Source organism: Ammospiza caudacuta, chromosome 6 (genome assembly GCF_027887145.1).
Source record: "Ammospiza caudacuta isolate bAmmCau1 chromosome 6, bAmmCau1.pri, whole genome shotgun sequence".
NCBI lineage: Eukaryota > Metazoa > Chordata > Aves > Passeriformes > Passerellidae > Ammospiza > Ammospiza caudacuta.
The window spans coordinates 14593969-14607728 of NC_080598.1; the positions used below are offsets into that span (position 1 = coordinate 14593969).

The 13760-nt window shown below is 45.0% G+C and overlaps 1 protein-coding gene across 1 annotated transcript; it reads right to left on the reverse strand.

The window, feature by feature from the left end:
- Positions 1–876: 876 nt before the first annotated feature.
- On the reverse strand, positions 877–11432 carry WEE1 (WEE1 G2 checkpoint kinase). The gene is made up of 11 exons (XM_058807130.1): positions 10869–11432; positions 8650–8858; positions 8090–8156; positions 7834–8006; positions 6810–6931; positions 6081–6227; positions 5594–5689; positions 5427–5512; positions 5158–5328; positions 4921–5066; positions 877–2134 (listed from the first exon to the last, which is right to left on the reverse strand). Exons 1-11 carry the CDS (start codon positions 11430–11432, stop codon positions 1984–1986), a joined length of 1932 nt encoding a protein of 643 aa, XP_058663113.1. The 3' UTR covers positions 877–1983.
- Between the last annotated feature and the right edge of the window lie 2328 nt (positions 11433–13760).

Below are 13760 nucleotides of genomic sequence, written 5' to 3' on the forward strand. Positions count from 1 at the left end.
AGTATGCTTAAAGGTCTCACTTAATGTAGATGAACATTAAAACACTGCAACAAACCCATATATTTTAAATTCTCTCACAAACAAGACAGGGCTATCTTATAAACTAAAAACCTAAAGGTATTTCAATGTACTAATTTTTCAGTTATCAGTAAAATATCAGTATTCATATCCCTTAAACCAATACTCTGAATTTCACTGTCATATGACTAGAACTGAGAACTCTTATTTTCGGCTAACTGCAAAGCTGAATTTTCTTAGTCCATAGAATTCAGGCACAGCTTCTGTGAGTCACCTGTGGCTCTAACACAAGGTAAAAACTTCCACAACAGACTGATCTATTAAGCCTTTGTTTACTGTGTCTCTCTTTTTTACACTTGCCTCCATGCCACAGAACATGCCATCACTGAAATATTTCAACTCCTCCCACTCTTTTCTTCCCAACTTCTAAATCAGCAGCTCTCTTCCTATTCTCATCATTTCCTGCATTTTTCCCTTATCTCAGACCCAGCTATTCCTTCACACAGTTTCTATTCCTCCACCATCAGTCATGGGTTCCACTTCTTCCAGGGGTTTCATCTTTGCCAATGCAATACCATTCCTGAGGCTGCACAGACAGACTGCTATGAGCACTAACAAACCCAGGGAGTAGGAGCCTTCTCTCCTAACTATCAGCAAGTCTCTTATCTCACTCAGTCCCACTCTCAGGAGAGGGAGTCACAAGCATCAGGCATGAGTGGGAAGCAGATCTCATCAGGAGTTGCCATAGTATATTCCCAACTCAGTATTTTATTTCTGTAACTACAAAGTTAAAAAAGTGTTACACAATATTAAACAGAACTTTTAACTTTAATATTCAAATTCAACACTAGTAAGAACAAATAGAGCACAAAAGGGAAACATTGTTTTAAGTAAAATGAATGAAGAGACAAGCCAGTAATCAGAACAGTTCTTCTGTCAGCCTAAGTTCAACATCAGCATTGGTTCCATGGCCACATTCTGTTCCACATATTGGAACTTCAAACTGAATTGTTAAGCTGTGTCTGCTGGCATCCCAGACTGCAGTTTCTGTATAGTACACTATAAGCATGATCAAACTTATGTACATAAACAATGAAAAACAACCTGAACACACTAAACAACTATTTACAAGTATTCCAACATAAAAAAACCAAACATACAATAGCCCAAGAATGGGCAACTGAAGAAAATATGAACATTCAGAGAACCTTATTACAAAGTAGAACAAAACATCAATAGCAAAGACATGAACAATTGCACTACACTAATACAGAGTCCAAATATTAAATTGGTGCATTTTTTCACAATGCACTAGCTTCGAGAGAAAAATGCTGCCTTCACTAAAATGCAGCTTACATTTGTTTCACGTAATTGCTTTAACAAGAAGCCTATTAACACAAGAATGATTGTTTTAATGCTACAGTTTACAGCATGGACATTGAACTAAAAATAGCAGCAGTTCCACATGGCACTTAATTCCACAGGTTCCTAAGCTGTGGTTTATGCAATGCCTACAAAGTGCTCCCAGTTGAATATACAAATAAAATTCACAACAGAAGTCTACCTGACATCAGGTACATTGACTGTAGGTGGCCTTAAAGCCTGTCTTTTAAAATTTATTCCCCCTCTGCTCCAAAAAAAAAAAAAACTAACTATCAAAGTAAGGCCCCCTCCCTCCTTCTTAAAAGATTAGGGTTATTGCTTCTTATTACAACGCTGTAACACTACAAAGCAGCACACCACTATAGTGGTTAACCCTGGGACAACATAACATCTAACAGTGTAACCGAAGGCTTATGGAGTAACATCCAGGAGAGTAACCGAGTCCATCAGCCCCGATGGTGAATGCAGAACCAGCCATAGGGTATGAGTAAAAACCAGAAGCAAGAGCTGTCAAACTGGTGATACTGCCTACAGGACAAGGAAGAGGAGCTGAAGGCTCCCCCAGTTCCTGGCTGTGGTGGGTCAGTAGATGGTGAGGCTCAGCGAGCGGTTCATCTTCTTGCCGATGAGGCGCGACGGGCGGCTCTGCGTCGCCGAGCGCGTGGCCATCCTGTCCGTGAACAGCGCGCGCTCCTCGGCCGCCGCCTTGGCCAGCTGCGCCTTCTTCAGCTCCCTGCAACACAGGGACACGGCTCAGCACAGCCACAGACGGCAACACAGATACAGCAGTCACCATCCACAACTCTGGGTCAGGTTTAGGTCATACTGACAGCGTTATGATTCACATCCCCCTGTTTCCAGCCAGACGGCAGAGGTGGCATGCTCATTACTTGTACGGATGTTCTTGCTTTTGAAAAGCAAGGGAAGGAAATGAAAAATTCACACAACTCAGATTCTGAAATCTAGCCTGCTGAACGCAGCTCAGCACTTCAATTACCAGGACACAGGAGGGTGATTTTGTCACAGACATCTTTTATGAAAAATATATTTTTTAAGATTTTTTCTCCTGAGAAGCCTCAGGAACAAAACATAAACAATGATTATCTGCTGCTGTGGAATGCAACAGGTAGACCTGTGATTGGTCCCATAGAGTTGTTTCTAATTAATGGCCAATCACACTCAGCTGGCTTGGACTCTGTCTGAGACACAAGCCTTTGTTATTCATTCCTTCTTTTTCTATTCTTAGGATTTCATCAGAAGGCTACCTTTCTTCTATTCTTTTAGTATAGTTGTAGTATAATATATATAATAAAATAATAAATCAAGCCTTCTGAAACATGGAGTCAGATCCTCGTCTCTTCCCTCATCCTCAGACCCCTGTGAACACCATCACACTTTTACCTCCTGGCACAAGGCTCGTGTTAAGTCAGAGTTCATTACCAAGGCTTGCCCAAAGGAAGCAAATTCAGCCACACCTGAACTTCTGCGGGAGTTCGATGAACACAGATGTGTGTAACTGACAACACACAGTTCAGGAAGCATCCTTTTCCTTTTGCATACCCACATCAAAAACTGATCACCACCTCCACATTTTTTGCTTAACAAAAATGGGAGCCTGCAAGGCAGAGTCACTGAAGGCAGCACAGGCCATTGCCCCTGTGCAAGATTCTGCCAGCTGCTCTGTTTCAGAGAATTACCAATACCCAGCCTGAGGACAAAGTTAAACCTAACTCAGGATAAAGTTATAAAGTAGTCCAACGAAAGAGCACAGCTCTTTATAAACATTTCCCCCATACGCTGTTTTTCTCCTTTCTTCAAATACTGACACATGGCTAACCTCAGCCTTCCCCCATACTCTCTCCCTTCCACAATCTCAAACTATCCATTAAAGAACTTTCTCTACCATGAGTATTTGTAATCTCACTTCACACCTGGCTGCAAAGCAAAATCAAATGTTACAAGCTTGCTGCACATTGGTGCAGGTGTATTCAGTTTTAAGCTACATGTTTTACTTTAATAAGCAATTCCCATTCTTGTAAGCCAGAGTTAACACCTGTGCCCCATATAATCACCCCACATTTATCACTGTGCCAGTTCACTGGAAGAGAATGCAACCAATTTTCAGTCCTCTTCCTTGTGAACAAATACAGACTCGTGTGCTTCCCCAACCACCACACCACATTACCAGGATATTTAGTTTTACAATATCCTTCCACTCTTCCCTAGAAGTCTTGAGTTCTTGCCTAGAAATCTTGAATTCTTCCTTCCTCTGAAGAGGACAACACAGTAGAAAAGCTGAGTTGCCTTAAAAGGATTTTTTTCACTGAAGATGATTTACACACTAAAGTGGTATTTTAAATGGTTCAAATGAAGAAATTTAAGAAAAAACAAACTCAACAGAAAAAACCCTGTCCCCCCAAACTACCTGAAGTATTTTATGGAGCACTATGCCACACAACAGTAAAAATTACTGTGGCTAAGTGTTGTTTTTAAATCATTCTTAGATTTACAAGGATGTATCCTTGTTGCCAGGCTAGAAGGAATCTTCACAAAACACTAGCTTTGCCATTTTTCTTTTTCAAGTGGTGCAAAAAGATGTTGTCTTCATCTACACAAGCAACTTACCTCAGCAAATCTGCCCTTTGGGAACCTGCACAAATTGTCTGATTATTCTTTCAATGTAATTCATAATATTATGAAGATAACCAGCTAATCCAGTACATCTGGCTGTGGTCAGACTAGCAATGCCAAGATAAGCAGGTAACAATGGAGTGAACCTGAATGTGAAATTAACATCTTCATTCAAGACATACCACTCCAAAATAAATCAGTGATCTATATTCCCTCATAAAAGCCTGCCCATTATGTATAACACATGCAAAGATAACTGAAGTCAAAGTGACAGATGGCTGCTTATTGATTTACTAACTCTTTCCTTGAAATTCAAGCAGAAATCAGACTTTCCTAAAGGGAATCTCTTTTTCCAAACTTTAATTCAGAGTGAGTGTTTGAGCAAGGGGTAGGACAAGATGACCTCTAGATACAAATGATTCTCTGGTGACCCAGTAACACTGCTGTGTACAATTCAATTAGTCCAATAACATTCCTGATGTGCCATTCCATTTAGGTTCAAAACAGGCAATTTAAGTCATTTTCCAACATTTCAATGTACAAATGACCTAGGAAAACACAGACTCAAATCATACAGATGTAAGCTAGGCTATACCTGTCACAGAAGTGTGCACTGTCCTGAAACATCTGTTTAAAGCCATAATGTTTTGTATGCCTTGAATACTAACAGTGCTTTTGAGATTCCCTTAGAGTGTTCAAGAGTTCTTTCAGTGGAGAAAGTTCCTTTTAAAGTTCCACGACCCACTTTGCACTCTCAGGTACGCACATGCATACAGATTTGTGGATCTCACCCACAAACAAGGACACCCCTGTTTTACCATCACTTCACTCTCAGGTGAGAACCTGTTAGAAATGAAGTTCTGTTAAGGACTCCAAGGCCCTACTTACTTTTGCAAGAGGGAGTTCTTGAATTTTTCAGCGTTCAGCTCTATCCGCAGCTGCTCCGCGCTCTTTTTTGCGGCAGAGAGAAGCACCGAATGCTTCACCAGGGCCACAGCCGAAGGCCTTTTCTCAGGATCGGGATTAATCATAACCTTGGGGAAAAACAACACAAGGCATCCTTGTCAAGGCCAGCAAGACAATAAATCACACTTATCAGCGAGCCACTAGTACAGGAGTTCTTACTTTTAGTAAGTCTAGTAATTCTTGAGAAAGCACTTGTGGCAGCCTGGGCAGCTTTCCTTGCCGGATTTCGTGCCACTGGTCCCCGTTGGTTGGAAGAGGCTCAGCACCAGCAGCACAGACAACAGTCAGAGCGAGAGCAAAGATATCCGCCTTTGGCAAGTGAGTGTAGTTCTTCAAAAGAAAAAAGGAAAAATAAATTCACCATTTTTTTCCTAAAGGAAACAGCATGCAGGCCTAACATCATTGCTTCCCACAAACAGAACAGTTACCTCTTGTAGGACTTCATTTGCAAGGAAACGGCTGTCACCTTCTTCCACTTGAGGACTAGAGACTCGAGTTACATGGCCCAGGTCACCTGCAAGGAGGAAAGAAAGTTAATTTTCAGAAGACAACGAGATGATGCAATTCTTTTGCACACAAGCGTGTTTTTTCTCACCTATTTTAAAAATTACTCTGTCAGATGACCAGTCATCATCATCGCCTTCCTCTAGAGTTATACTCGGGACTGATGTTCTAGATATGAAAATGTTACCTGAAAAATAGCAGAATTGTTAAAACAAACATTCCTGTACCATTTGTACTTGACCTAGTTTCACTACAGTTTCCTTTAGTCATGCAGAAGTTTTATTTGTATATAAACCCTGTTCAAAGAGTGAGAAGCTATAACTGATTCGCTGTGGCCCCTCTGCTGGGAAGACAGCCAAGTGTTATGCAAGTAGAGTCAATTACACAAAAAGGACCCAAGATAAACTCAACAGTTTAGGTCTGCTGGCCAATTTTATAACTGACATCTTTGTGCTCCTATTCAGAGCTTCAGGGAAGAATTTACAGTTAGTAAGGTGTGGCTAACTGTTCATTTTTCTACAGCAGATTAAATGAACTGAGCAAGTTATCAATAGAGAGTAAAGTAGTTACAAACTTACTAGGTTTGATGTCCATGTGTACCAGGGACATCGAGTGAATGTACTTTAAACCTCGAGCCACTTGAAGCAGCAAGTCCTTCAGTTCTGGTTCAGTAAAGTAACGCATATTCCTGTAATTTTCACTTATGGCATCTGCTAAACTGCCACCTGGAAAACCATTAAAAAAAACAAGTTATACTTTTGCATCAAACAACTGACAATGTAACAACAACTAGCTCCCAAAACTAAGTGAATATATCACAGAGAACTTGCTGGCAATATACAGTAAGTGTAAAATATGGTGCTGTATCCTCTTCTCAGCCATATAACAATATAATAAAATTCTTTTCTCCTGTAGTTGTCAGACTAACAGGATATCAACACAAGGAAAAGGGCTTTCTCTCTCTTCCAAATCTCCATCAGGGCATCAACAATAGCAAAATGCTTCCGAATCAAGTTTAATCTCCTTTTTAATGGAAACTCTAGCAATTTTCTCTATTCCAGCTTGTACTACTATACAGAAGAAAGAAAAGTTCTTCTGCTCACAAACATCTCACATACTTCCAGTATGCTTGAACATGCATGACTCAGTCTGAAACTTTGTACATATTTGCTTCATCCATCTGCTAAGCCTTTTCCAGAAAGGAAAACCAGTCACTTGGGAGAAAGACAGCATGGGCTATGAGTAGGGTAATCAGTTCCTAACTATTGTTAACAGCTTGTAGATACCTGTATGCCTTCTTTACTTACCATTGCAATATTCATTCTGTATAAGCATGTGATCATCTTCTGCCCATGCAGAGTAGTACCTCACTACATGGGAATGCTGTCCCAGAACTGCATGTGCATAGACCTCTCTTAAAGCATTCTGCCTGTTAGTCACAAAAAACAGCACATGTGAGTATTGTGAAGTGAAATTAGTACAATTTCTTATTACAGTAGGTATTTCTAATTAAAATCTTCCTATTCAATTCTGTGGCACCCTAAGCTGGATTTGTACTTATGTCCAAACAGTTAAAATAATTTACATTATATTAAAAGACTTAATCTATGGAACATCAAAACAATAGTTTGGTGTGAGAGCCACACTTCCATTACATACTTGCCAACCAGTAGGAATAGCAAACTTTAAGATGCATGACTAAAGTTCTAGGCAAAAAATAAAAGTGTTCATAAGCCAAGGGTTTGACTGAACTCAACATTCACTAGATTGTAAATCTGGTATGCAATTTTGTGCAACTCAGGAGGTTTGTATTATAACTATCTGAACACACTATTGTGTGTTCAAATACTTATAAACTATTCAAACAACTATTCCCCACACTGAAGTGTGGGGGAAAGTCCTGAATCACAGGCTCATTCACAAATGCCAAAAAATACCCTCAAACTGACTTAACTCATCTACATGCCACTTCAAGCTGACAAGGATGAGGACTCAGTTGGAAATAGTGCCCTCCTTCCATCTCTCAAAGATGACCTTTGCAAGGAAGGGTTATTCTCACTTTGAGAGCAATCTGTTTCCACACAGAACACTGGGACAAACATCTGGCAGGAGAGAAGCCAATCAGCCTTTTCTCCCCAGTACTGCACAGTACACCTGGGGAGTCGGTGGGGAAGAAAAAAATCAAGTGGCTTCAAAATTGTATCTCTTTTACATTTAATTCGTGTTTGTTTTGTACTGTCCTCTTAAATGCCTTCTCTAGACACCAACACAAAGAGCCAAGAAGAAACACCAAGAGAAGACTTTTAAGTTTTAAGAGCAGGAAGTACTCACTCATCCACTGAGCCAGCCAGGGGTTTCTTGGATCGTTTGATTGCATAGATGCAGCCATCCAGCCTCTTCACACACTTAAACACAGAGCCAAATTCACCAGACCCAATTTTCTCCAGTTCATGGAATTCGGTTGCATACCGTGACTTCATGTTACTTTCTGTTATTGTTATCCTCTGCAAAGATTACCAAGGAAAATATTTAGGTCTGTAGATACACAAACTGCTGAAATTAGTATCAAGGTTTAAAGATGAAATACCTTAGCAGGTCTCATGGTTTCCTCTTCAGGCTCTCCATCACTTGGTTCCATGTCCTCCCCACAAGAGCTGAAATTCACACCAGAAATAACATGGTTTAAGTAAACTTAGAACTGAAGCCCAGAAGCTGTTGAATTTTTCTGAGATCTAATTTTCCCATCTAACTTAAGTTAACTAATTGAACACTAGACATCTGTAAACACAAACTCATAGAATTGTCATGCTAATATCTTTGTCATTTCTTTCTTCATGTTTCACACTTGTATTTAATGCATTTTTTTCCCCCTCCTGAATAAAAGACTGTGCATGGCCCATTGTGTGAGGGGAAAAAGACCAGCACAGAGCCTAGTCTATTCTCTCTGTACAGTAATCAAAAGATCTAATGCTAAATGATTATTTCATGCTATCATGCCCCTTGAAGCACATCCTTTAAGAGCTGTATTATACATTACTAACAACCTGCAAGCAAAAATACATTCTTAGAAGCAATTTGTAGCAAAATCTTTGCAGCCAAAAGTAGCTCTAAATACAAGTTTAACAAAGGAAGCTACAAGTCACTCACTCATTCCAGTGTATCCTCTTCCTCCTCCGACATTTGCCATCAGAGTTGTGAAGGAACATGGAGTCAGGAGTGAAGGGATTGATGTTCACATGAGGTGTTTGTCTAAAATCTTCTTCTTGCTTCTCTGATTTCCCAACATTCATAAACAGCGAGCCCCCTCGAAGTTTGACTGAGCTGGAGCCTAAACCTTGTGCTTTAGAAAGCAAACTCTGTATTTAAAAAAAAAAAAAGAAACAAAACCAAAATATTTTTAGTCATTCATAACCTTAACATTTTGACATTGCCTTAGACATTAAACAGTCAGGTCATGCCTGAAGCCATCATTACAGTATTGTCTAATTAAAGTTAGCATCGGTTGTTTAAATATCTGCATTTCCATCAAAAAGCCTAAGAAACCATAATGCTTTCTACTCTACACAGAAACAGTTCAAGCAAACAAATATTAAAATTAAAAGACAGCAAAGCTGATGATGAGAGTAACCTTTTTCTGTCTTTAATCATTTAATCACCTAAACTTCTTGGACAAATCTTTGTCCCTTAAATGAACACAGATGAAACTCAAGGACAATCCTGTACTGTATCACTATGATTTGCACGTGCATAATGTGGAAGCTAGATCAGACATGAAATGATCTTTGCTTTCTACAAAATTAAGTGACAATCTTAAATGGCAAATGCAACATTTAATATTGATGCACTGATGTGTCTTATGAGCCTACAAAAATCGTTTCAAGAATTGGCAGCATGGCTGCACAGTCAGTTAAATATCCAAAACTCATCTTCTGGGAGGTAACTTGCCAGACCAGGCATCTTCCAGGCACATAACAAAACCTTTCCCCTGCACCTGAGTCTCCTCCATCCTGGTGAGGATGCAGGGATGACTGGATCACAAGCAGGAGCATCACCTTATCCTAACAACAAAATAAAGGCTTGACAGGACTAAAGCCTAAACCACCACAGGGAAGCACACTCAGTACATGGGAATCTCAACTGCAATCCTGAAATCTGCCCTAGATGAAGACCTGTGCTTCTCAGGACACACTTCGGTACTTCCACTGGATACCTGAACCACCTGATTCTTCCAAAGATGACCTATGTAGAATGTGGCCACCTAATTTAAGAACCCCACTGAACTGCTGTGTTAAAAACTTGTTTCTAGTATCATATTCCACAAAACTTTTGCAGCTCTGAAGTGTCTGCCTCTGACAAGGTGTAAAAACACCACCAATTTCACCTTTTACAAACTTGAACCACTGATCTTCACCAGAGAACCCTCACTGGAGATGGAAGCTGTAGAAAACCAATTAAGAAGGAAGCCTTCCTCACACCTTAAGTCAGTTGTTTTCCATCTATAGCCTATAGACCCCTGGGAGATTATCCCCGGGGATTATCCCAGGATTACTTCTAAAGGGCTATATGAAAAGTAATGAAGAAAGGAAGCCAATTATCACTTGATTTAAATTCACTATACGGGATTTTACACAGCGTCGAGTTCAAAAGTTGAAATGCCTTCCAAAAGTCTGCTATTGACAGAGTTAAGAGCTGCTACCCATGTCTCCCTCTAAACTTTCGACTCCCCCAGTTTCCGAGCACCGAAGTGTTTCACGTTCGATGCAGGAGGAGTGCAGAGGCTGAAGCAGCGCTGGCGCACGGCAGGAGCGCTCCAACACGCCGGGATGGCAGCAGCGCCCATCGGAACGGAGCAGCCTCTGAGATCATCGGGCCCAGCCCATGACCCAACCCCGCCGTGTCACCCAGCCCACGGCACCGAGAGCCATCGGTCCATCCTTCCTTAAACACCTCCAGGGACGGTGACCTCACCACCTCCCAGGGCATTCCATTCCCGTGTACAGTCACCCCTCCTGTGAAGAAACTCCTCCTAGGACACGCCAGCTCACCGAGACACGCTCAGGATCACACCCCAAGCCGAGCTTTAACTTTCGGGCTACACCCCTACCAACCAACGCCCACTCCACGCTCCAGCACGCACTCCAGGAGCTTTAACACTCCACGCTCGCACTTTTCAAACATGCCTTCCACAAAACACTGCCAAACTCGGGAAACGTTTTTGTTTCTACATGACTAACACCTAAGTAAGCGGCTCGCCCCGTGTCCCGTCGGGAGGCGGCGCCGCCCGGCCCCGCCCCGTCCCGGCCGGAGCCCCCGGCGCGGTCCCGAGCGGCGCCCCCGCCGTTACATAACGGACTAGCCCGGCTCACCTTGGGCGTGTGCGGCGTGTCGAACAGGCGCAGCTTGCGCAGGGTCTTGTGCGGCGGCGTGCCCGGGTAGTCGGGCAGCGGCGAGCCGGGCTCCTCGCCCCGCGCCCCCCGGTACCCGCCGGCCGCCGGGTGCGGCGGGGAGCGCTCGCAGCAGCGCCGGCCCTTGTGCGGGGCCAGCGGCGAGGGCGAGTCGAGCAGGAAATAGGCTCCGGGCGACTTGACCGGCGACGAGCCGAAGCCTTCCTCCTCCCACGAGTCCCCCTCGTCCGGCAGCGGCGCCGCCGCCGGCTCCATCTCCTCCTCCTCCTCCTCCAGCAGGGGCGGGTCGCTCCGCGCCGGGGTGCGCGCGGCCGAGAGCGGCGAGTCCGCCTCCTGGAACGCCGAGTCCTCGCCGGTGCTGTTGGCGCTGCTGCTGCCGCAGCCTTCCTCCTCCTCCTCTTCCTCCTCCTCCTCGCAGTCGCTGTGGCCGCTCAGGAACAGCAGCTTCTGCCGGATCGGGGCCGCCGCCCGCCGGGCCGAGACGCGCCGCGGCGGCGCCGCCCGCTGCAGGCTGAGGAAGCTCATGGCGGCCGCTCCGCCCGTGCCGCTCCCGCTGCGCTGCCCGCGCTCCGCCCGCGTGCGGTGCCGGTTCGGCTCGCGCTGCCCACGAACGGTCCCGCCGCGCGCCGTTCGGACTCCGCGGCTTTCCCGCGACCGTTGGTCACGTGCCGCGCACGCCGGCCAATCGCGCCCGCCCACCGGGTTTGAAAACACGGCGCGCGGGGGCGGGGCCGCGGGCGGTCGCGTCACGGGCCGCTTTGGCGCGAGCGGGGGGGCGGGGCCGGGCCGGGGCCCCGCCCCGAGGCGGCCGCGCGGACGTGTCCGCCCGTGAGGCGCGCGCCCGGCGCCATTTTAGCCCCGGGGCGGCCCCGCCCGGGCGGCGGGAACCGCCTGGAGACGGCGTCCGGGGAGCGCCGGGAGCGCCGCGGGGACAGCGCCCGCCCCGCCGGGCAACTCCCGGGACACGGCGGGGACAGCGCGCCGCCCTGCGGGACTGCCGCTCCCCGCTCCTCTGCAACGTGGTCTGGCTCCCGTAGAGTTGCTGGAACTGAGCGCGCAAAAATGACAATAATAATAATAATACTACTACAGTATTTAATTAATTAATAATAATAATAGCAACAGCACCTTCTGCGGCAGTTAAAGGCGCCTTTTTCCTTTCCCAAGCGCAGCCAGACCCATTGCTGTATTTGCAGGAGCGGCACGCACGTGGTTTAAAGGGCCGGGGCGCTGCCCGCGCCGCTCGCTCCCGTGGGACACTTCCAGACGGACCCAGCCCCAGCACAGCGAAGGCCGTGGATGCTGGATGCTGTCATCAGACGTGCCCCCCTACGCGTGCCACCACTCTGCCTCTTGGCTCCGTTTTCTGTCTGGTTACACCCAACAGATAAACCTGCCCCTCTCTTCTGAACCAAATCGCCTTAAAACGAGCCCCTTGGGTAACAAGGCACATGAAAAAATAGGGGTTTTTCCAGCCACGGGAGTCCCGGGGAGCCCAAACCCAGCGAGGTACACCTGTAGCGCTGCTCTCCGGACACGCAGAGCATTCCCCGGACACGCAGGCAGTGCCGAGATCCATTCATGGCTCGGAGCCAAGCTGGGGTGCTCGGACGCTGCAGCACAGCCCCTCTCCTGCCTCCTCCACAAAGCTCCCCTCCTTGCCCGGCACACAATCCTCATGTGCTGCCCCTGACACACTCCTGGGGAGCAGAACCTCGCACCTAGAGGGATGGATAGCATTGTCCCCTATTCCACTTCTGGCAATGCCAAATTCTTTAACCTCTTCTGCCTGAAAATACCCATTTCTCTGCAGAGAGCTGTCCTGGTTTTAGGACAAGCAGTGATGAGCCACAGGAACACAAGTTTTGAGTTTTGCATTTTGGAGAAAACTGAAAGTAGCCAGCATAACCTATGAAAATGGGACAGAGAGAGGGTTACATCAAGTCAAGTATAAACCCACTTGTTGTAGAACCACACTAACATTCCATTTAAAATATTCATTTTTAAAAATTAAGTCCCCTGTGCAGCAAGTACTAACTGAAGCATTCAAGTTTTAGAACAGATGATGTAAGAGAAGGTTATGTAAAAACAGAATCTCCATCACCTTTTTCTCCAATCAGAGCTCACAGAGGGAGATGCAAAGCAATTCTTATAAGTGACTCAAAACTTTCCAGCCACTATCTGTGGCTTGCTTCAGTCATAAATGAAGTTTCCTTTTCTTTGAAAAAGTTTAAAGACTGTAAGCTTTCAATAAATCCCTCCCCCTGTAATGTCAAAGCCTGCAGTTTCCTTCCCAAACTCAACCTGATGTAACTCATATTTTCTGGAGTCTACAGACACAGTATTTGGTGACAGCAAGTGACAAACTGAAGTTCAGAAGCCCTGTTGTAATTGAATGAGTTACTAATGAATTACTAATCACTGGAACAGTTTAGCGAGACAAAATCAAGTGCTACAATTCAGAATTGTACAGAGAAGAAAGTATTTCTGAGGAGAAGACAGGAGAGGAAATGAAAAAAGGAATAGAGAAATAAGGAGACAACAGTAACACAGTGATTTTAAAAGAAAGTTTATTTGCAATCTGAAAGCAATTAAGAAAGGGAAGTAGTGAATAAATATGTAGCCAACAAAAAGCACAGCTGCTGTGTAAGAGTTCACAGGCTCTGTCTATGTGCTGATCTGAACTCACACCCATTGTTTTGCTGTAGTCTGACAGGACCATGAGCAGTGGTGTTGAAGAGGTGACTTTTGCCCAGACTGAGGGGAGCTCTGCTCCCCTGTGCCACCTGTGATGAACATGAGGAGCCCCACAGAGCCAACTCCCTCCCAGAGAGCACCTGAGCAATGGACATG